At 35.9% G+C, this 24,835-nt stretch overlaps 1 protein-coding gene across 1 annotated transcript in view; it reads left to right on the top strand.

Moving 5' to 3' along the window:
- ITM2B (integral membrane protein 2B) overlaps positions 1-24,419 on the top strand; it is a 29,068-nt gene extending 4,649 nt beyond the window's left edge. Inside the window, exons 2-6 of the mRNA XM_032150857.2 lie at positions 16,336-16,464; positions 18,714-18,920; positions 20,666-20,776; positions 21,343-21,493; positions 23,687-24,419. Coding sequence (XP_032006748.1) covers positions 16,336-16,464; positions 18,714-18,920; positions 20,666-20,776; positions 21,343-21,493; positions 23,687-23,772 — 684 coding nt within the window. The 3' untranslated portion in view covers positions 23,773-24,419. The remainder of the gene's footprint in view (positions 1-16,335; positions 16,465-18,713; positions 18,921-20,665; positions 20,777-21,342; positions 21,494-23,686) is intronic.
- The last annotated feature ends 416 nt before the right edge of the window (positions 24,420-24,835 follow it).

Below are 24,835 nucleotides of genomic sequence, written 5' to 3' on the forward strand. Positions count from 1 at the left end.
AAAGGAAATACTACTTCCTGAATTCCTATTTTAACTAAAGCTTCTTGAACTGCTTTGTATGTCAGTGTCAGTAAAGGAAGATCCAGAAAAAAAAATCTTTTTGGGTTACCAGTGAAATCATCCTCTTAAATTTTTTGGCAAATGTGGCATTTTATTAGAGCTTAAAGACCAAAGGAAAAGAAATTAAGGACTTTAGACCATTACTGAAACCTGTTAAAGGATTTGACAATTCTGAATTTCTGAATGAGGTGATTTTTGCCTAAATGATATACAAAATATTAACACTGGAGCTGTGCTTCACAATGAAGGTCTTTTACAAAGTAGACAGTTGAAAGTTGAAAATTGGAAATTATAGGTATAACACTAAGGACATCATTTTTGAAAAATTTCCACTTAATTGTGATTATCCCTATTAATTAGTACTTACAACACATATTTTTAATAGCTTTAAGGAGATCTACAATACAACCTCATTTTATAAGTGTTACCAACAATTGAATGAACAAGATTATTTTAAATTATTGCGCATTCTTTAAGCTCTTTTATGAGAGGAAAAAAACTTTTTGCAGTATTTCTATAATTGTACTTGGGGAAAAATCAGGTAAGAATGAACGTAGACTTTTTATTCTTAAACAGAAAAGTTTGAATCTTGAGTTGTAGCGATGAGAAAATTACCCTTGTTTTTATGGTAGAGATATATTCTGCTTTTTCACTTAATGTTTTATCTTTCAGTACTGATAAGTTACGAGCAATAATTTTATGATGTTGAACTAACATAAATATGACAAAAGAGAAATAAAATTTGCACAACTTATATATAATACCACTTCTAAGTTAAATATCCTGGACATTTATTTGGGAAAGTGATACTAAATATGGTGGTGGATATTTTATACTTTGAAATTTTGAAATATTTGCATAAACCGTTTTTGGCATAGTTGAATTTCATACTTTAAAAAAAACAAGTTTGGTGGATTTTTGTATTTATTTGAATGATTAAGGCTCAAATTATTATTTTTTTTTTAGTGAAAGCAAGTTTATTAAGAAAGTAAAGGAGTAAAAGAATGGCACTGCATAGGCAGAGCAACCAAGGTGCAAATTATTTTTAAAAGTTGTTTGTTTTCAGAATGAGTTAAGGATAAAGCTTAAGTCTGAACTATTTTCTCTGCTTATATATGATTATAATGTTTTAAATTATTTTATATAAAAATTTAAAAAGATGCATTGCTAATTAAATCACTTGAATCTCTGCAATATCCAAAAGCAGACCCATTTTTATGCTGGGGAAAATGATTTTTGAGAGCCAGTCTATTTAGCTTTGCATTATCAGTTTTCAGTTTTTCATTTTATATAACTTTATCCAATTCATTTTTTCCTCCCTTTAATACTGGGACATAAAATTTCCTGTCTATCAGTTTTACCTAGGGCCGTGCTAGGCATGTTAAGCAGAGAAGGCAAATTCAGTGTCTCCTGGGCTGAAGCAGACGAATTGTTGAAGCCGGGCTTTTTGCATATGAAACAAGTAAGAATATTCTTGGTTTTCCTGCCAGGCGCAAGCCACCGCCTGTAATCCCAGCACTTTGGGATACTGAGGCTGGTGGATCACCTGAGGTCAGGAGTTTGAGATAAGCCTGGCCAACATAGCAAAACTCTTGTCTCTACTAAAACAAAAGTTAGCCGGGTGTGGTGGCATGCGCCTGTGATCCCAGCTTTTTGGGAGGCTGAAACAGGAGAATCGCTTGAACCTGGGAGATGGAGGCTGCAGTGAGCTGAGATTGTGCTATTGCGTTCCAGCCTGGGTGACAGAGCAAGACTCTGTCTCAAAAAACAAAAGAATATTCTTGGTTTTCGTTTTTAAAACATGAGTCCAGTGTTGCTCGATCCTCCAATTTTCAAAGGCAAGCTAAAAATCAGTACTATTTTAATTTATACAAGAATTTTAGCCCAAAACACTTAAGGCATGGGCCACTATTTTATAATCTCCTTTAAAGTGGAACACAGGACTGGCAAATTATAGCCTGTATCTTCAAATACTGCCTGCCTGCTGTTTTTCTGTAGCCCATGGGGTAAGAATGATTTTTATATTTTTTAATGGTTGGGAAAAATATCAAAGGAATGATATTTCTCCTTTTTGCCCTGTACCCTCACTGAATTGGTGGGGAGGGGCTGCTGCTATTCAGGAAGCAGTAGCACTAGCAGAATTCAGGTTATACAGTCATTCTTCAAAAGATTTAAGTTTTGTCTGTACCACTTACTGTGATACCTTGGGTAAGTTACTTCAGTTCTGTGTGTCTCAGTTTTTTCATCAGCAAAATAGGGAAAATAATAATGTGTAACAACAATAGCACAATGCCTGGAACAGAGTTAAAAATTAGTAGATTTCAGCTACTGTTATTTTTATTTTTTTGTTGTTGAGAAAGAGTCTCGCCCTGTCACCCAGGCAGGAATGCAATGGTGCGATCTCGGCTCACTGCAACCTCTGCCTCCCGGGTTCAAGTGATTCTCCTGCCTCAGCCTCCCAAGTAGCTGGGATTACAGGCGCCTGCCACCATGCCCGGCTAATTTTTTGTATTTTTAGTAGAGACGGGGGTTTCACCATGTTGGCCCGGTTGGTCTCGAACTCCTGACCTCTTGATCAGCTACTATTATTAAAGTCCCAGTTTTCTCTCCTCATCATTCTTGTTTTGGAATATTACTTCTTATATTACTGTTACTGCTTATCCTTGTCTCACATGTCAATAACAATATTGTTGGTACTTTTTTCACAGCTAGGCATTCTGGTAAAGATTCATTCCTGTAACATAAAAACCCTTAGGATTCAGTAACTGTACCCATTTCATTTAAAAATGTTATTTATTCATTGCATAATAGATGTTAATAGAATTTGAGTTTTACCAAAGTAATACTAAATTTTAATATGCAAATACATAGTCCTGCCCTATGTCAGAGGAACACTCTTTAAAAAAATCGTAGCATCATTGTATACAGTAAAATGCATAGATCATGAGTGTACAGTTAGATAATTTTAAGTCTATATACCTGGGCTCTGACTCCCAATCAAGCTGGAACATTGTCATCAACTCAGAAAGTTATCTCGTGTCCTTTTACAATTTGTTCTCCTTAGAGGTAACCACTATTCTAATTTTTCTCCCCATAGATTAATTCAAAGCAATCATATTAACTTATTAGCTTCTTATGGTCTTTTATTACCATGGTGACCACTAGACCCTCTTCTGCCTTTGTGCAATTTAGAAAAAGATCCCCTCACTGGTGGTTTGGAGAATAGAGCATCAATTGGATTCTAGACCTACTGATTCCCTTGGCCTGGCGTCCTTGTACTGGAAACAACCTGCCCAACCGTACATGGCAATCTTAACTCCATGTTTCTCATTTTTTGCCCCTGTGGGGCGTGGTGCGGCGGGCAACAGAGTCTTGCTCTGTCACCCAGGCTCGAGTGCAATGGCATGATCTCGGCTCACTGCAACCTCCGCCTCCCAGGTTCAAGTGATTCTCCTGCCTCAGCCTCCCGGGTAGCTGGGATTACAGGTGTCCGCCACCACTTCCAGCTAATTTTTGTATTTTTAGTAGAAACGGGGTTTCACCATGTTGACCAGGCTGGTCTGGAATTCTTGACCTCAAGTGATCCACCCACCTCAGCCTCTCAAAGTGCTGGGATTACAGGCTGAGCCACAGCACCTGGCCCTCCATGTTTCTCTTTTAACTCCCTATTTCTCTAAATCAGTGGTTGTTAAACATTTTGCTCTGAGAACCCCTTTATACTCTTAAAAATTGTTCAGGATCCCAAAGAGCTTTTGCTTTATATAGGTTATATATATTTCCAAACAACCAAAAAGATTTAAGAAGACTAACAGTAACATTGTTTTACATTTGGCAATGCCCTTTGCCGAATAGCTTAATAGAAGATAGCCGGATTTTCCTATCAGCTTCTTCATTCAGTCTGTTGTGATATGATACTTAGCTTCTGGAAAATTGCACTGTACAATTTTTATTGTATATAAACATTGCGAGAGAATGAAAGTGAAAATGACAGTTTTATTATTTAAACTAACACAGTCTTAGTTTTATTATGAAAAAAGTTTGACCTTGTGGACCCCCTGAAAGGGTGTGTTCCTGGACCACATTTGCAGAACATCTACTCTAAATATTTGCTTATACTGCTGTTTCATGGTTTGTTTTCATTTGTTTAATTTTTTGCAGTTTTAGATAATACCTGTTGATAATAGCTACATGGGAGGTGAATATTTAGCTTTTTCTGTGTATTTACCCACTGCACACATAATCTCTTCTCCTGTTGTAGCAATTTCTGGTTAAATTGATACTTAGTGTTTTTTATTATAATTAACGTAAACATTATTTACATTTGAGTATTGTAGTATACTTTTATTTTACTTCCTTTCTTGTATAACAACTTTTTATTTTCCCTGGATTTGATCATGCTTCTTGGGGCAGGAGAGAGGGTTCCTTAATTTTGTTTATACTTACTGCTCATTCATTCCTCAGACTCTGACAGCAGTATAATTGCCTTTCTGTATCTTCAAACTCACCAGGTAACTTACCAAGTTTCTTTCTTTCTTTCTTTCTTGTTTTTTTTTTTGGATGATTTCTTGCCCATCATTCATTAGTTTTCTAGTCCAGACTGGTTGCACTCATACAAATGTCCTGAGAGTCATAATCATCTTGGAAGAATTGCCTTTGTCTTCATCACATGCTAGATCTACAGTTTCATAAATCTGAAGAAAAAGATAAATTTTTAAAAAATCTTACGTGTCTGAGAATTGTTATTCCATCCTCATATTTGGTAATTTATCTGGGTGTTAAATTCTAGGTTAGCATTCATTTTTCTCTCAGCATTTTGATGGCATTGCTCCATTATCTTCTAATGTGATGCCATTCTGATTCCTTGTTTGTACATGACTTTTTTTCCCCCTTTGGTTGTCTACAGGCTGGAGATTTTCTCCTTATACTTTTTTTTTTTCTTTTTTCCTATGCTTTCAGCTTTCAACATTTTTATTGACATGACTTGTCTGCTGTCATTCATTTTCATTCTTTGTGGCTTAAGGTTTATTTGTTTTATCTCTTTACTGTCACTTTATTGAGCTTTCAGGAGGAAGTAAACAAACATTTAACTGGAAATCAATACTAGAACTTCAACTCAGCTATCTTGATAGCTTTTTAAAGATTTGTTAGAATATTTCCTTTTACATTAAAAATTGACTTAATGATAATTAATAATGGATAATAATGGAAACCATCTGAATTACCATTAGCATTAATTTAAGATCAGACAGGATAGTCTAGAAAGATTGATGAGGCATCCTCTGATCGTCCTCTTCAAAGTTCCAAGATTGTCTCCTTCATGAGGAATTTTAGAGGCAACTCATTACCAACTTCGTAGTTTTGCTTTGTGGCATTATTACTCCAACTAACTCTTATGAAGTTTCATTTTTGTGATTAATATTTTGCCTTTTTCATTTATGTTGAAATGCTTATGTGCTGGTGTGCCTTAGTTATTTTCCTTTATTGTTTTAGGTTCACATGTATATGATTTTAATACTTTTTGCTACCATCCTTTGTAATTTGTTGAACAACAGAGAAAAGCCCTATTGATTTTGACAACATATTAAAAGTAATATTACTGCCTTTGTAATAGTTCACACATGTAGGGCTTATTAGTGTGGGTCAATTTAAGTAAACCTTTTACAACAGTAGAAATTCATGCTGTGGGCCGGGCATGGTGGCTCACATCTATAATTCCAGCACTTTGGGAGGCTGAGGCAGGAGAATTGCTTAAGACCAGCCTGGGCAACATAGTGAGACCTCCACTTCCACAAAAAAATTAAAAAATTAGCCATGTGTGGTGGTGCACATCTGTAGTCCCAGCTACTCGGGAGGCTGAGGTAGGAGGATCACTTGAGCCCAGGAGGTTGAGGCTGCAGTGAGCCATGATTGCACTATTACACTCTAGCTGGCGTGACAGAGCAAGACCCTGTCTCAAAAAAAAAATTAATTAAAAAATATATTTAATAAAAAAAAATCAGGCTATGTGGTTTCTGGTTAGAAAGGAGTATTATCCGAGTGTGACATGGTGTCTGTCACTTCATTTATTACCAGAGTTAATTTGCCTAAGCTGTTTGAGTCAGCTTCCTTAAGCAGCACATGGAGTCAAGATAATATTCAGACTTTATTAGCTCTGTGATATTACATAAATAATTTTACTTCTCTGGGCCTCATATTTATCTGTAAATGATGTATTGGATTAAACTACCTTCATGGTACTTCCATAGGGGATCTATTCCTGAGAACTATATTGATCATATATTCAGAAGCACCTACTGGATAGCCAGGTACTATACCTGGAATTTAAAAATTGCTAAGCACCCCAGCTTTCAAGAAACATTGTGTAGCTAGGAAAGACCAACCAGTTATGAAAACCAAATTAGTCACAACCTATTTAAATGCCTATATTTATTCTTAGAAGAAAATTATACCCCTGGATCCAAGAGCCAGGAGAGTAGTGGAATAAGGGGGCAACATTAAATATTACTACTGAGTTTTTATTGCACATGCATTCAGTGCTAGGCAGTAGAGCTGATAGGGTCAAAGCACTTCCCACATGTAGAGAGACAAGTATTCCTCATCTCAAGAACTAGAATTATTTTTTCTAGTAGTCATCTTGTTTAACATTTAAAATTCCAAACTTGGACAGAAATTTTCTCTTAACTGTCTGCATTTAAATTATGTTACAATTTCAGATGAATATACTTGGAATTTTCTTACCAAAAGTTCTGCATTTTAAATGAAATTACCCATATTTGAATATGAATGTATAATTATCTTGTTGAAAGACATTAAAAGCCAGCATTTGTATAAAAGTGAGTCTAGAACAGGTTTGTTCTTTTTTTTCTTTAATCTTGACACTGAATTTTATAATGAATTATATAAAATTAGAGCATTCGAATTGTGCTTAAAATTTTTAGGGAAACTGTTGATACTGGTAACAATGTGGACTCGAGTTTCATTCAGCCAGTGGTAGAGAAAATCTGTCTTCACCAGTTTATCCCTGGTAAAGGATATTATTAACAATAAATAACATTTGTATATAATGCTGTTGTTTATGAACATTTACCTGTTTGTGCTAATCTAGGCTTTCTTTTTGCTATCCCAATGCCTTTTACTCACCAATATGAATTTGAAATTCTGCTAAAATTTCACTTTATAAAACGGATACAAGGCCGGGTGCAGTGGCTCATGCCTGTAATCCCAGCACTTTGGGAGGCCGAGGCAGGCGTATCACTTGAGGTCAGGAGTTCGAGACCAGCCTGGCCAACATGGTGAGATCCCGTCTCTACTGAAAATACAAAAGTTAGCTGGGCCTGGTGGCATGTGCCTGTAATCCCAGCTACTCAGAAATGAACTGGAGGCAGAGTTGCAGTGAGATGGCATCGAGACTAGGTAAATAAAAACTGTCTCAAAAAGGATAAATTCCGTTCATATAGATTGAAAAAAACATAGAAAGATGGTCTTTTTTTTTTTTTTTTTTTTTGAGACGCTGGAGTACGGTGGTGCCATCTTGGCTCAGCGCAAGCTCCGCCTCCCGGGTTCACGCCATTTTCCTGCCTCAGCCTCTCCGAGTAGCTGGGACTACAGACGCCCGCCACCACGCCCGGCTAATTTTTTTTTTTTTTTTGTATTTTTAGTAGAGACAGGGTTTCACCGTGGTCTCGATCTCCTGACCTCGTGATCCGCCCGCCTCGGCCTCCTAAAGTGCTAGGATTACAAGCGTGAGCCACCGCGCCCACCCATTTTTTAAACTATGTAGAAAAAAGAGTAAGAGATTTTAAATTTATTCATACAAATATTCTACTTTGCACTAGATACTCTGCTTGTCTCTGATACAAAAGTGATTAAGTTATGATCCAGTTCTAAATGCATTGCATTGATAGTCTGCCTTTTTTTTTTTTTCAAGTTCCAACCTGTTTTTGTTTAACCTAAGACTGTGCTAGTTTTATGTGATGCTAGTAATTTGGTTCAAGTTTCATAGATTTCTCACAATAGTTACATTATTATGCAATGGCTTTAAATTTTAATTTTTTTCATTCTATATTACTGCTTTTATGTTGCAGGATTTTTTAACAAAAAGGTATGTTAATGAGAAATCTGTTTTATAGACCTTGTAGTTTAAGTTCTCCTTTTCCTTTTTTTTTTTTTTTTTTTTTTTTTTTGAGACAGTCTTGCTTTGTCGCCCAGGCTGGAGTGCAGTGGCATGTGGTCTCTGCTCACTGCAAGCTCCGCCTCCTGGGTTCACGCCATTCTCCTGCCTCAGCCCCCCGAGTAGCTGGGACTACAGGCGCCTGCCACCACCCCCAGCTAATTTTTTATATTTTTAGTAGAGATGGAGTTTCACCGTGTTAGCCAGGATGGTCTCAATCTCCTGACCTCATGATCCACCCGCCTCGGCCTCCCAAAGTGTTGGGATTACAGGTGTGAGCCACCGCACCCAACCTAAGTTCTCCTTTTTAAAGCCTTCCTCTGTTCGAATTCCGGTACAGAATAATTCCATAACTTCATTAATCATAACATGTTGGCATAATTCCCAATTTTGACTCTAAATACTAATTTAACTAAATGAAATCTAATATTGACAAAAGGTCAGAGGCCTTTGTGAAATACCATACTCACAAATATGGAGAGCAGCTTTCTGTATAATGCCAGACACTTGGAAAACTGCTTCCTTTTTTATGTGTCAAACATAACATTTATCATGTGGACTTCCTCACTACAGTCAAGACGGCAGCAATCTCATTTCAAAAGGCAAATTAAAAAGCAAAATTCAGATACTGATTTAAGTGAATAAGAAAAAATGCAAACAAATGTTTGATGTCCTCATGGATTGTTAACTTCTCAGCCAGAGATTTTGTGTCTTACATATAGCAGATATATTTGGTAATCAATGCAGTTAATAATTAGCTGATCACCACATCATGTCGTTTTGATGCTTTCATACTGAGGAAAGAAACCTAATGTAGAAACCAAGTGAATATGTCCCAGTGTACAAAACCCAGAACTCAAAACCCTTTATATGGAGAAGTAGTTTTGATTGATTCTTTAATATAAATAGGATCCCAGAAGGAAGTATACCCAGTCATAGCTGGAAATGAAGATCAGAGTTCAAAACCTATATTTGGTCTCCAAGTAGAGAGAAAAAAAGATAAGCGAGAAGTTGAAAATACTAGAACATTGATGGGAAATCTAGTTTTTGGTTTTGTTTTGTTTGAAATGGAGTCCAAGTAGAGAGAAAAAAAGATAAGAGAGAAGTTGAAAATACTAGAACATTGATGAGAAATCTAGTTTTTAGTTTTGTTTTGTTTGAAATGGAGTCTCGCTCTGTCACCAGGCCGGAGTGCAATGGCATCATCTCAGCTCACTGCAACCTCTGCCTCCTGGGTTCAAGCGATTCTCGTGCCTCAGCCTCCCGAGTAGTTGGGATTACAGGCACAAGCCACCACACCCAGCTAATTTGTGTATTTTTATTAGAGACGGTTTTCACCATGTTGGCCAGGATGGTCTCGATCTCCTGACCTTGTGATCTACCTGCCTCAGTCTCCCAAAGTGCTGGGATTACAGGCGTGAGCCACTGCGCCCAGCCAGGAAATCCTAGTTTTTAAAAGTGCGAATCACTAAATTTTTTTAATGTCCCAGCTGTTTTTCCGTTTTGGAAAGCATTATACCAGCCAAACAACACATCTGTGGGCAGCTGGCCTGTGCACCCGCATATTTACCTATGTTACCCAGCATGTTTCTAAATAACTAAATCTATTTCTGAAGGTTCAGTATATTTTCAGTTGAATAAATTGTATTGGTTCTTTTCTTTATATATATTTTTTGATAATATAATTTTCAACCCTAAGAGATGTTTTCCTCATTGGTATCCTAGTTCCTAAAGCATTGTTGTTGAATTTGATATAGAAATGTAAAATCTTGTATCTGAGCACTTTGAAAAATGTCTCTTAAAAGCTTCAGTCATCCTGTAAAAAAACATTCAAATAGAGGTGCCTAAGAATGTAAAGTGATTTGTCAGTTTGAGAACATAATTAAAATTATATGAAAAAATATACATTTTATTTAAGTTTATAATTGAAGCACATTTACTAAAGCCTCTTAGGGAACTGATTGAGGTGACCTAATTCTTAACTAATTGACGTACCAGAAAAGAATTTGTCCTTCATTTTGTTTAAGATATAACTTCTTAAGTAATTTTATTTTATTATCCAATGCTGAGATTTATTTGGACTAGAAATTAGTACTGTGCCAGAGTGAGAGTGCTTCTGAAAGCCAGGTCTTTCTATATCTACTGTTGCAAGGTGGTTATAGGCCAGTGTGTGCTACAGTGTCTTCATTTATAAACTGGGCTAAAAAACTTGAGGTTTAGGAAGATTAATTAGATGATAATTGTACAGCACCTGTGGGAGTTCTGTTACCTTTTAAGTGTGATGCAAGGTGCACCAGTTTTATTGCAGTAGAAGGGAGGAAATGTCTGGGTGACTTGTTTTAAATTAGGCCAGGTAAAGTTATATACCCCAGTGAAGAAGCTCTTACTTGTTAGTGTTTTTTCTTTTTCTTTTTTAAATTATGGAATATTTCAAGCACACAAAATATAGAGAACCTGAAGTATATTTTATATGTTTTGAAGGTCTTAAATATCACATACTTACATAACACTTAAATATGTGGTGTTATATATTGTGCAACCTGCCTTTTTTGGGGGGTCAGCAATTACGTTTCTTAGGCTTATCTAAAAATCAGCAGTGCTAGTACATATGTTTTTTTTTTTTTTTTTTTAAAAGAGATAGGGTCTTGCTATGTTGCCCAGGCTGGTCTGGAACTCCTGGGCTTGAGCAGTCCTCCTGCCTCTGCCTCCCAAACTGCTGAGAGTGTAGGCACAAGCCACTGGGCCTGGTCACTAGTTGAATCTTTTTAGCAATATTATATGAATCTATAATAATTTATTTCGAATTTTTTTGCTGTTGCTGACAATGTAGTGTATATTCTTGGACATATTTCCTTACATATTCAAAAGTTTATCCAGGATTTATACCTAGGAATGGAATTGCTAGGTCATAAGATAAATGTATGTCAGAGGTGTCCAATCTTTTGGCTTTCCTTGGCTTTCATTGGAAGAAGAATTGTCTTGAGCCACACATAAAATACATTAACAATAGTTGATGAGCTGGAAAAAAAATCACAAAAAAAGTCATAATGGTTTAAGAAAGTTTATGAATTTCTGTTGGGCCACATTCAAAGCTGTCCTGGGCCACATGCGGCTATGGGCCATGGGTTGGACAAGCTTGATGTATGTTTATTAGATACTGCCAAATTGTTTTCCAAAGCAATTGGACTTAAATTTCTGTCAATTGAGTGGAAGTTCCCAAGTTCTCTTTGTTATACACTTTTTCTAGCACTTGGTGTTAGACATTCTTTTATTGCCTGGTAGATAGGAACTCAGTTGATTTCTTCCCCACCCTCCATATCAAAATATAATTTACATGGAATAAACTTCTGCATTTTATGTGTACAATTTGATTGAATTTATGGTAATTGTATAAAGTTGTATATCTACCCCAACAATCAAGATATGAAACATTTCTATCACCCTAATAATTAGTTTCCTCATGCCTGTTTGTAGTCAGTCTCCCCTTCCCCAGCCAGTAAGCTGCTTTTGTCATTATGGTTTTGCCTTTTCTAGAATTTGAAAAAGATGTGATCATATAGTGAGTAATCTTTTGTGCTAGACTTCTTTCACTTAGCATGTTTTTGAGATTCAGTCCTGCTGGTGTGTATTATTTTGTTCCTTTTTATTGCTATCTATTTCATGGTATGAATATACCACAATTAATTTATTCATCAGTTGATGGATATTTGGGTTGTTTCTAGTTTGGGGCGAGTATATAAATAATGATGCTGTAAATATTCATGTACAAATTTTTGACTCCATTGATTTTTTATTATTGATCTTTAAAAATTTGCCACCCTCTGATTAGTTTAAATAATTTGACTTTCTTAGATTTTCTACATAGACAGATTATTTACAAATAATAAGTTTTGTTTTCTTTTTTCTAATACCTAACCTTGTTATCGTTTGTGTACTTGCTGTAGGATCTCTAGTACAGTGTTCAATGGAAACAGTCAATTTTAGTGGGCATTCCTGTATTCCTCAATTAAAAGGGTATGGTGAAGTATAAAAGTTTTCACCGTTAAGTATGAGGCTTTCTGTAGGCTTTTGATTATTAGCCTTACTGATGTTAAAGAATTTCACCCTTTGCTAGTTTGCAAAGATTTTTTTTTAATGGACATGGAATTTTGTCAAATACATTTTCTGTATATTTTGAGATAGTCATGAGGTTTTTCTTCTTAAATCTTATGTGGCTTTTTCTTTAAGTAAAGCTTACTCTTCGAAGTGTTAAAATTTAATCACTCTAAAAACACTTTTAATAAATCTCTTAGATTAAAAACTTTAAAATCTTGAGCATACTTTAATCCCTTCTCCATGACTCGGATTGTATTATGGAACATCATTTATCTATCATACATGATGTTAATTCTTGACTATAAATCGCTCAAGGTATGAGCCATGTCTTAATCACATTTAATTTCCCGCAGGATGTAGCACAGTATATTGCAAATAGCAGGCCTTAATAAATGCTGAACTAGGCTACTGCTCTTGCTAAATAGCCACAGTTTGTTTTACGTTATGAATTATGTTGCATCTCTCCCTTCCCTCATTATCACGCTGGCTGCTGGTATAACTTTTACGAATCATAAAAAATTAAATAACCAGGCGTTTTAAAAAAATAGATCTAAGTTGGCCGGGTACGGTGGCTCAAGCCTGTAATCCCAGCACTTTGGGAGGCCGAGGTGAGTGAATCACGAGGTCAGGAGATCAAGACCATCCTGGCTACATGGTGAAACCCTGTCTCTACTAAAAATACAAAAAATTAGCTGGGCGTGGTGGCAGGCACCTGTAGTCTCAGCTACTCAGGAGACAGAGGCAGAAGAATGGCGTGAACCCAGGAGGCGGAGCTTTCAGTGAGCTGAGATTGCGCCACTGTACTCCAGCCTGGGCAACAGAGCGAGACTCCATCTCAAAAAAAAAAAAAAGATCTAAGTTTTATTCACTCATCAAATATATGAGTGCCAGCTAATGCCAAGCCTAAGCTTGGCTTGGAGCTGCCAGTAATGCAAAATGAATATGAACGGATACTCAAAAGATCTTATAGCCTAGTAGAGAGAGATAAGATCTTTATGTGAATTATTCTAATGAAAGAAAAGTGATAACTAGGAATTTAGAGAACAAAGATTAGATAGACTTTGAAGATTTAACAGCTCTTCTATGAAGTACATGATGGTGGTGCATAGGTTTGGGGTCTATAATTTGCCTGACCAAAGACTCTTGTTTATTTCCTGATTCTTAAGCCACGTTTCACGTTGTTGAGGTGCTGAATAAATTGACCTGTGGATAAGTGAAGTATTCTGTAAGTGAAATTCCTCAAGAAATTGAATTTTTTTAAAAATTCAATAGTGCTGAGAAGTGATTTTTGAATGAACATGAGAAGTCAAACTCTAGCATGGTTTACAAGTCTTTTGTGACCTGCACCAGCTTCTTGTCCATCATTTCTCATACCCATCTCCACCATATTGGGCACTCCAGCCAAAGCACATGTGGCTCTTGGAAATGTCATGCATTTTAGCTCCATAATTTTTGAAAAAATTTTGCCATATATATAATTTCCTTTAACTCTATCTTCTGCTGAGGTAATTAGTATTTGTCCTTTAACATTTCACTAAAGTATTTTCTCCCTTGGGAAGTCTTCCTGAAACTCATCCCCTCTTATGTGCTCTCTGTGCATTTTCCTATTAGAGTTCGTATCATATTTATTTTCTTTTTGTATATTTATCTGTTTTCTGGACTGATCCAACGGGTCTCTTTCTTGGCAGAGCATACATTTCCAGTGCCTAGCACAGCTCTTGGCACATAGTAGACATTTATAATTTATTCTCAAAATGATTGTTGAACAGTTAAAAATGATATATTACAATGCCTTGAAACTTGTCATCAATTTGCCAGTTGGGGCTGCATATTCTTCTACAGATGTCTGCCTGTGCTGTTTGGCTATTCATTTATGTACTATTGGAGGAGAAAGCCTGCCAAATGGGGTGGGTGTGTGCGCACATTTGGCTGTCTCAGCAGCTGATACCAAATGTTGGAAATAACTATTTCCATCTGTCATTTTCATCCCCCCACTCTCCTTCCACTCTAAAATTAATTATGTTAGGAACGATTTCTTACCTCGTTAGATATTTATGTCAGACAAGGGCTCAAGCAAAAGATGTATACTTTCTCATTAAAGTTTCATAATAGCTTATGACTCCATGGAATTCTTGTAGCTTTCTTTTCACAGCTGGGATATCTTCCATGGCTTGATAAAATCTTCAGACTTATTCTCATTACATACTTTTCTTCCTTGCAATACACTCATTGTCTTACACACATAGTATATTGACAAGTGCTACAGAAACCATGACATTCTCATAGCAGTGCACTGATTCTTAGAATAAACAGTATTTGTTGTTCAATGTTGAATTCTATGTTTGAAATCTCAACCTAGGAACACACTATATCGTATCACATTTTTCTTGTTTGCTTCAACATCTGGGATTAGACCTTTCTCAGTTGTATCATGTTAAAGTTCCTCATCTTAGAATTAAAAACATAATCTTAGGTTTCATTCGTAACTGAATTCTTGCTTCAACCAAATCTATGTTCTAATACCGGGGTCCCCAACCGCCAGGCCACAGACCAGTACCGGCACTGGTCTTGGCTAGGAAGCTGGCTGCACAGTGAGCATTGCTGCCTGAGCTCCGCCTCCTCTCAGATCAGCCGGGCATTAGATTCTCTTAGGAGCGCAAACCCTATTGTGAACTGTGCATGTTAGGGATCTGGAATGTGCGCTCCTTATGAGAATCTAATGCCTGATGATCTTCTGAGGTAGAACGGTTTCACCCCGAAACCATATCCCAACCCCCGTCAGTCTGTCTGTGGAAAAATAGTCTTCCACGAAACTGGTCCCTGGTGCCAAAAAAGGTTGTGGAGTGCTGTTCCAGTGACTGACCGATCCTGTTTTTGTGCATCATTCAGTTTTTCTTCCTAATTTTATATCCTATTATATAGATTTAGGCGAAGTCTACTTTCTCCCTTAAGCCCACCCCATATTGGGTTTTCCAAGTAAAGGACAGAGTCTTGTACTTCAAGAGGCTGTTCATGTATACTATGAATTTTTGCATAAATACTGTTTATTGAGTAACTGCTTATTTAAGTATCTTTGTTTTCTTAGCTCTTTGCACATGAACTTGGGTACAAATCAGAAATTTGCTGTAACTCTAAAGTGGCAGAATAGAGGGATCAGGTTAGAAGGGCACAGGGAGGGAGTATCTAGGAATTATGAATGTCATGACCCCAAATAATGTTCTAATGCTAAATTGTTTTCTTAAGTGGATAAAAATGAAAACTCTATAAAATTTTGTGCTAGTTTTGTTTCTTGAATTTATAAGTAAATTTTTGTCATTGAATATTTTCTCATTTTTTTCTACTGCTTCTATCTTTAAAAGAAAGTGAAGAATTTTATCAGACCATGGTTTAGGGTAGAGTAGTGGGATAATAGGATTATGTATTTCTATGTATATAATTTTGTCCTATTTTTTGAAATTCTAATTGTTTAATTTTAGTATCATTGTTCTGTTCCTTATTTTCCTGTAATTTTTTCTTGTGGATGGTTTAGAACAGTTTTATACCTCGTATGAAATATAAACCACCTGTAGCAGGCCTAACACATACTTTCATAAATGATCAGATAGAGAGATGCCCTGGATTTATAATTTACAAGGCTCATCGTCATATTATATGACTAAGTTGTAGCATAACCTCTTCTAAATTATTAAATTTTAGAATATATCACCAAAAGTGCATGGAAAATAAAAATTATGGAGTGTATCATTGCTTGCGGCAGGGTTAGCAGGTGGGGTGTTGAGATTAGAAGTAGACAACTCTCCTAGAGACCAATGTCCCAGTCCAAGAACCATTAAGATGAGCCCTGGAGCTACCACTTAATCATTCCTGGGTTGATTTTGATGAGAGACACAACTAATTTGGTGTTTATGTCTTCATTTATTAAAATGATAATCCTTAAGGTTTTTCCAATCCTGAGCCTTCTGTTATTCTGTCTGGAGATAAGATATTTAGCTGTCTTCTTCATATTTTAGGACCCAGATGATGTGGTACCAGTTGGCCAAAGAAGAGCCTGGTGTTGGTGCATGTGCTTTGGACTAGCATTTATGCTTGCAGGTGTTATTCTAGGAGGCGCATACTTGTACAAATATTTTGCACTTCAAGTAAGTGGAAAAATTATTTTGTGTCTCTGATTTTTTTTTTGCCTCTCCTGATGTGCATTACAAAATTGTTTACAATTTGCACTAAGCTTATACTTTTTATCTGTGACCTTCAGCCAGAGTGGTAGTTCTATTTTAAAGCTGTGTTTAAACATCTCTCCATGATATGTTTGCTGAGCCCATCACACACAGTCACTAAAAGCAGAGTAACTTGAAATGTTGCTGACTAAAGGATTTATTTAGGTCATTGGGTGATTTTACTAACCTTTATTTTCCTACTATAATTAAGGGTTGAGAGGAATAGTATTATCAATTGCCAGTTGAATTAATACATCAGCCACAAATGTTGTCATGTTGATAGGCCATAACTTGATAGTCAGCTTGGACTCCCCTATGGTCCTGCTGTACCCTTGGGCCCAGAATACAGTAAGACCGTGTCTCTGCTTCTTTTCCAGACATGGTTTCACTAAAGAACTGGGTGACTTCAGCAGTGATACTGAAATAACATAGGATGAAAGTTGTTTATAACTTTGAGTGTTTAATAGTAATCCCAGTGGGTTAAGACAAAGGTCTTCCTTCTGATTAATTATAATTTACGATCTATTTTGTGATATATTTCTCTTGACAATAATTCAGAAGTTTTTTTTTTGTTTTTTGTTTTTTTTTTTTTAGGAGTTTTGAAGGGGAAATTACTTTCAAGGTTTATGACTACTTCAGCTGTTTCAAAATTTGGAGAAACAGTTGACAACTAGACTTATTAAAATAATTTAACTAATTTTGAAACATTCTCAATTTCATGCTCATTTTCTGTGTTGTTCAAGATAATCACATGTTGATAGACATTACCAAAATACTAGTCATCTTTTTAAATATAGTTTTTTTTAAAAGAAATACATATAGTATAGGAAAAATCATTGCAATTCCATTTTCCAGAGATAACATTTGGTGCATTAACTTTTTTTTTGAGACAGAGTTTCTCTCTTGTTGCCCAGGCTGGAGTCCAATGGCGCGATCTCGGCTCACTGCACCCTCTGCCTCCCGGGTTCAGGCAGTTCTCCTCCCTCTACCTCCCAAGTAGCTGCAATTACAGGCGCTTGCCACCACTCCTGGCTAATTTTTGTACTTTTAGTAGAGACAGGGTTTCACCATGTTGGCCAGGCTGGTCTCGAACTCCTGACCTCAGGTGATCCACCCATCTTGGCCTCCCAAAGTGCTAGGATTACAGGCGTGACACACCACGCCTGGCCCGCTGCATTCACATTTTATATACCCTTAGTCTTTATTGTGTGTGTGTTGTGTGTGTGTGTGTGTGTGTGTGTGTGTGTGTGGGTGTGTGTGTGTGTGTTTGGGTGTGTGTGTGTACATGTAGTGTTTGTTTGGCTTTTTTTGAGATGGGGTCTCACTTTGTCACCCAGGCTGGAGTGCAGTGGTGCAATCACAGCTCACTGCAGCCTCAACCTCTTGGGCTCAGGCAATCCTCCCGCCTCAACCTCCCCAGTAGTAGCTAGGACTACAGGTGCGTGGCACCATGCCCAGCTAATTTTTTTATTTTTTGTGGAGACAGGGTCTCACCATGTTGCCCAGGCTGGTCTTGAACTCCTGGGCTCAAGCAGTCCATCTGTCTCAGGCCTCCTCCCCTCAAAGTATTAGGATTACAGGCATGAGTTACTGCACCCGACCGTATATACTGTTTTTTCTTTTTGTAAAAGTGAGACGGTAGCATAAAGATGTGCTGTAATCTAATTTTCCACTGAATTGTGATATAAAGGGAAAAGTAGAACTACCTATATGCATATGGAAATTTCAGAAAAATTATCCCTTTTTTGGCTAATAAGAAAAAAGTAATTAGTAGACCATATCAAAACTTTTTAATATATTCTTTCAGAAAAAACTTGACTAGTTTTGGAATATATTCTGCTATAAAAACTGCTTACAGGTAGAGTAGGTCTGTTGTTTCTTTATATTTATTTGTTACTGGATAGCTAATTATTTTTATGTTCTATTTTCACCTACCATGAAAAGTAAAGAGAAAACCAGCTGCCTTTCTTCTTCTGAAGCTGTTCTTTTACAGTGCTTCAAAACCTGATCTTAAAGAATATGTTAACTCTGTAATTAAACTGTCTGACTTGTCATCTAAAAGCAAGAGTTTGCAAGCAAAATGCTATTTAGATAGAGGTGGCAGCTTAAGTAATGCTTATTTAAAAACCTGTCTCATGCTAAATTGCTGAAATGAGTCTTTAAACTCTCTATAGCCAGATGACGTGTACTACTGTGGAATAAAGTACATCAAAGATGATGTCATCTTAAATGAGCCCTCCGCAGATGCCCCAGCTGCTCTCTACCAGACAATTGAAGAAAATATTAAAATCTTTGAAGAAGAGGAAGTTGAATTTATCAGTGTGCCTGTCCCAGAGTTTGCAGATAGTGATCCTGCCAACATTGTTCATGACTTTAACAAGGTGAGCCAAGTGTCCAGAATTGTAGAAAGAATGCAGGTTCTGTAGTTTATGCTTTTTGTAGTTTTAATTTCAATATTTGCTAATTTATTATATTTAGAGTTTAGTTTAATAAACTGTCAGCATTTGGTGGGCTCTGCTTTGTCTGAAGCAGACCCTGCTGACGCAGCCTTCTCATATCTTGTCTTTCCTTCCCCTTGCCTTACCTACTCTTAAAGCCCACCTCATGACTGTTCCTCCTTTGCAGGCAAACTAATATTTTTTATATGTTCCCACATTTTCTTAGATAAGAGGTAATTTATGTTCCTGTTTCTTGGTAGCATTTTCAAAATCAAAAATTTTATTAATCTGTTCTTAAGTTCTCATTCTATATTTTCCCCAGCTTTTGAGCATTTTTATGCAATGCAGAAAAGTTGAATACCCAAAATCCTCCACTTTGTTCCAAATATTGCCATATTTGCTTCATCTCTTTTACTGTCATTTGACATAAGTACTTATGCTATTATCTCTCAAGAATGAGTTGTCCTTCTACGTAACCACATCATTATCACATTTAAGAAAATTAACATCTTGTAGTACGGTAGTCCCCCATTATCCGTGGGGGATACATGCTAAGACCCCCAGTGGATGTCTGAAACTGCATATAGTACCAAACCCTGTATATACTGTTTTTTTTTCTATTAGTGTACATATATACATATGTTAAAATTTAATTTACAAATTAGCCACAGTAATAGATTAACGACAATAATTAATAATAAAACAGTTATAACAAAATACTATAATAAAAGTTATGTGAAAGTGGTTTCTCAAAATATTTTATTATACTGTACTCACCTAGGTATTTGTGGACTGTAGTTAACTAAAGGTAACTGAAACTCAGGAAGCACAACCTCAGATAAGAGGGACTACTGTATTTAATATGTTTACATTTCTGTTTATGTTTACATTTCCCCAATTTTTGTCCCAAGAATTTTTTGTTTTTTCAAATCAGGATTCATAGATTCAGAAGTTCATGTATCACCTGTGATTTTTATGTCTCTCTGTAAGCTTGCCATTTTGAACACTCGAATATATTACTGAAGTTAGCTTTGCAAACATTTCGTGCCTGATAAATACATCTGATGGATGTTTATAAACCAGTTTGAAAATTTACTTATTTCAAGGAAATAAACATCCAAAGCAAATGGTAAATAATAATAGTTAACACTTACTGAGCTCTTAGGAATCAAAATGTTGACATTGTTTGGTTTAAGTTATTCTTAAAAACCGTTCTATGAGACAGTCTTTCTCAACCAGCGTTTCTCATTTGAACCACAGAACACAAAATCATTTAAATGACTGTTTTTCCAATGTTCTAAGGATGGTAGTAGTATTCAAGATACATACGAGAAAAGTTAATCTTTACATACGATGGACAGATAACCTTAGAGGGCATTTGAGTTTATAAGTTGAGGAAGTTAAATTGCTTAATTATATAATGAGTATTTGCAGTTAATTTGAATAGGTATTATTACTTATTATAGAAATATACCCTTGATGAGCATTTTGTTTACTGGTAGCAATATTTTTTCCTCTCCCATTCCCACTTCCAACTTTATCCAGCCAAATTCTGAATTTGTTGAAATGCAAGTGATTTATACATTCTAAAGCCAATTCATTTTAATTATACAAATTATTCTTAAAAATCCAGTTGCTGCCTGTTTTGCAAGTATTACTGTAACTACACTGTATTTTTTTCTTCCCAGAAACTTACAGCCTATTTAGATCTTAACCTGGATAAGTGCTATGTGATCCCTCTGAACACTTCCATTGTTATGCCACCCAGAAACCTACTGGAGTTACTTATTAACATCAAGGTATAAGAATGTTGACTGTTTTTGATGAATGATGCCTTTATAGTGTTTTGGAATTCCCTATTGAGAAATTAGCCCTAAAGGAGCCCATTTTATCAGACTGTAGTTAAGAATTTTACAAGGAGGAACTAATACTCATGGTTTTTGTTTTTAATGTTTTGTATCTTAAAATTGAAATAAATTTCTCAAATAATGTTTTAAGTTTTCCTAAAGAGCCAGGGAGTAAATATTAGCCAACTACTTAATTCTAGTGCCATAGACAATACGTAAAACAGATGAACATGACTATATTCCAAAAAAAAATTCTACTTATAAAAACAAGCCGGGGGCAGTGGCTCATGCCTGTAATCCCAGGACTTTGGGAGACCTGGGTGGGAGGATCGCTTGAGGCCAGGAATTTGAGACCAGCCTGGACAACACAGTGAGAACACAAAACAAACAAACAGTTGGTGGGTAGTAGTTTGGCAACCTGTTCCATACCATAATGTGTAAGAATTTTGTCTTGTTACTCTAGTCTACTCAGTGTATGTTCTGAGATAGTCATGTCATGTATTCTTTTCTGAATGTAGGCTGGAACCTATTTGCCTCAGTCCTATCTGATTCATGAGCACATGGTTATTACTGATCGCATTGAAAACATTGATCACCTGGGTTTCTTTATTTATCGACTGTGTCATGACAAGGAAACTTACAAACTGCAACGCAGAGAAACTATTAAAGGTAATACTTTTAAAATATTAAAGTGTTGGGCAGAAAAGTTCATTGCATTAAACTAGATTTAGGTAAAGCCTAGTCATTGTTACCAATATACCTGCCATGAGTGAGGTAATATTGTGTCGTTATATAATATTTCCAGGTTTCTATAGAATTATCTTAATTCCATTTAATAAGTCTACTCTTTTCAGATGGAGAGAAAAGGTCAGTGTGAAATGTGATTGCCTTGAGATGCTGGTACCTCATTTTCCATCTAGTCAGTCACCCTGTCCAACTTCCCATCCTACCACTTTGGTTCAGCCATACTGAAAGGGTTTTTATTATCCAGAGGGTCTCTTGGGACCAGCTCTTCAGCTGTGTTTTCAGGGATCTGGATTCTAAGCAGGCTGTTTGTCTTTTGGATCATATTGGGAATAATCACTGTCAGGGTAGTTGGAAAGGAATTTGGGTGAAGAACTAAGAGCATTGATACAACTAATGTTGTAGCTTTGCCAAATCATTTAACTTTTATTTTCTCACCTGAAATATAAGAATTACAATATCTCCCCATTTCCTTTTAAGAGCATTATGAAAATAAAAAGAAAGTACATGTGGCAGCTGTGGAAAGTAAGAAGTGCCATTCAGATACACTGTGGTGTGATTTCTTTGGAATTGTGTCACCCAGTAAAAGTGCTTTCCTGGCTTTTTGCTAGCATTTAAAATAATACTGTTCTCTCATCTCCGGCTTTTGAGTCATCTGAAACCAATTTGATTTCTTTTTTTTTTTTTTTTTTCCAACTTTTGTTTTAGATTCAGGGGTACATGTGCAGGTTTGTTACAAAGGGTATATTATCTGATGTGAGGTTTGGGGTACAGATGATCCCATCACTCAGGTAGTGAGCATAGTACCCAATAGGTAGTTTTTCTTTTCTTTTTTTTATTGTACTTTAAGTTCTGCGTTACATGTGTACAATATGCAGGTTTGTTACATAGGTATACAGGTGCCATGGTGGTTTGCTGCACCCATCAACCTGTCACCAAATTAGATATTTCTCCTAATGTTATCCCTCCCCTAGGCCCCCACCTCCCGACAGGCCCCAGTGTGTGATGTTCCCCTCTCTGTGTCCATGTGTTCTTATTGTTCACCTCCCACTTATGAGTGAGAACATGCAGTGTTTGGTTTTCTGATCTTGTGATAGTTTGCTGAGAATGATGATTTCCAGCTTCATCCATGTCCCTGCAAAGGACATGAACTCATCCTTTTTTATGGCTGCATAAAATTCCATGGTGTATATGTGCCACATTTTCTTAATCCAGTCTATCTTTGATGGACATTTGGGTTGGTTCCAAGTCTTTGCTATTGTGAATAGTGCCTCAGTAAACGTACATGTGCATGTGTCTTTATAGCAGCATGATTTATAATCCTTTGGGTATATACCAGTAAAGAGATTGCTGGGTCAAATGGTATTTTTGGTTCTAGATCCTTGAGGAATTGCCACACTCTCCTCCACAATGGTTGAACTAATTTACACTCCCAACAGTGTAAAAGCATTCCCCAATAGGTAGTTTTTCAACCCTTACCTCCTCCCTCCCTCCCTCCCTTCCTTATAGTCCTCAGTATGTATCATTCCCATCTTTATGTCAGTGAGTACCCAGTGTTTAAGCTCCTGCTTATAAGTGAGAGCACTGTAAGGTAAGTATTTGGTTTTCTGTTTCTGTGTTAATTCATTTATGATAATGGCCTCCAGCTGCATCCATATTGCTGCAAAGGACATGATTTCATTCTTTTTTATTGCTGTGTTGATTTCTTACATTTTAAAATTCTCTTGGTTCATAATTTTTTTTAAAGTCAGCCTTACACGTGCCATGAAATTTACCCTTTTTAGTGTGCAACTTTGAGTTTCCACAAAGATACACATGGTCTTGCAAGCACCACCATAGTCAAGATACAGAACATTTTCAATACCTTCAAGTTCATGAATTTGTAAGCAGTCTGTATAGCATTATTAATGTTGCTGTGATCTGTCAAGATATTAATACTTGGTTCAGAAAAGGGAGAAAAATTACTTTTCTTCAGTGTAAACATTCAAACTGTAGAAGTTTTTATGGAGTATAGAGTGAAATACTTCTATATGTCTAAATAATAACTATAAAAATGATGTGAATATTTATTATTTAAAGAACCAAAATTTTAAAAAACTTTTTTCCCCTCTCTAACAGGTATTCAGAAACGTGAAGCCAGCAATTGTTTCGCAATTCGGCATTTTGAAAACAAATTTGCCGTGGAAACTTTAATTTGTTCTTGAACAGTCAAGAAAAACATTATTGAGGAAAATTAATATCACAGCATAACCCCACCCATTACATTTTGTGCAGTGATTATTTTTTAAAATCTTCTTTCATGTAAGTAGCAAACAGGGCTTTACTATCTTTTCATCTCATTAATTCAATTAAAACCATTACTTTAAAATTTTTTTCTTTCGAAGTGTGGTGTCTTTTATATTTGAATTAGTAACTGTATGAAGTCATAGATAACAGTACGTGTCACCTTAGGTAGTAGGAAGAATTACAATTTCTTTTAATCATTTATCTGGATTTTTATGTTTTATTAGCATTTTCAAGAAGATGGATTATCTAGAGAATAATCATATATATGCATACGTAAAAATGGACCACAGTGACTTATTTGTAGTTGTTAGTTGCCCTGCTACCTAGTTTGTTAGCGCATTTGAGCACACATTTTAATTTTCCTCTAATTAAAATGTGCAGTATTTTCAGTATCATATTTAACTATTTAGAGAATGATTTCCACCTTTATGTTTTAATATCCTAGGCATCTGCTGTAATAATATTTTAGAAAATGTTTGGAATTTAAGAAATAACTTGTGTTACTAATTTGTATAACCCATATCTGTGCAATGGAATATAAATATCACAAAGTTGTTTAACTAGACTGCGTGTTGTTTTTCCCGTATAATAAAACCAAAGAATAGTTCGGTTCTTCATATCTCAAGAGAATCCACATAAAAGAAGAAACTATTTTTTAAAAATTCACTTCTATATATACAATGAGTAAAATCACGATTTTTTCTTTAAATAAAAATAAGTCATTTTAATAACTAAACCAGATTCTTTGTGGATACTATTAAAGTAACATTTAAGCCTCAACCTTGAATCATGTTGTTTAATATAAAATGCTTTTATTTTTGATGGAAGGGCAATCAAAGCCTAAAGTTTCCAAGGAACATAAAATAACTGTGCTTCTCTGAGAATGCCCCCCTCACAAATGGAACATTTTGAGTTAATAATGATGATTTTTATATTTCTAAGGTTGTTTCCTCTCTGAAATAATTCAGAATCCACCCCCAT

The sequence above is a fragment of the Hylobates moloch genome, unplaced genomic scaffold (genome assembly GCF_009828535.3).
Source record: "Hylobates moloch isolate HMO894 unplaced genomic scaffold, HMol_V3 SCAFFOLD_4, whole genome shotgun sequence".
Lineage (NCBI taxonomy): Eukaryota > Metazoa > Chordata > Mammalia > Primates > Hylobatidae > Hylobates > Hylobates moloch.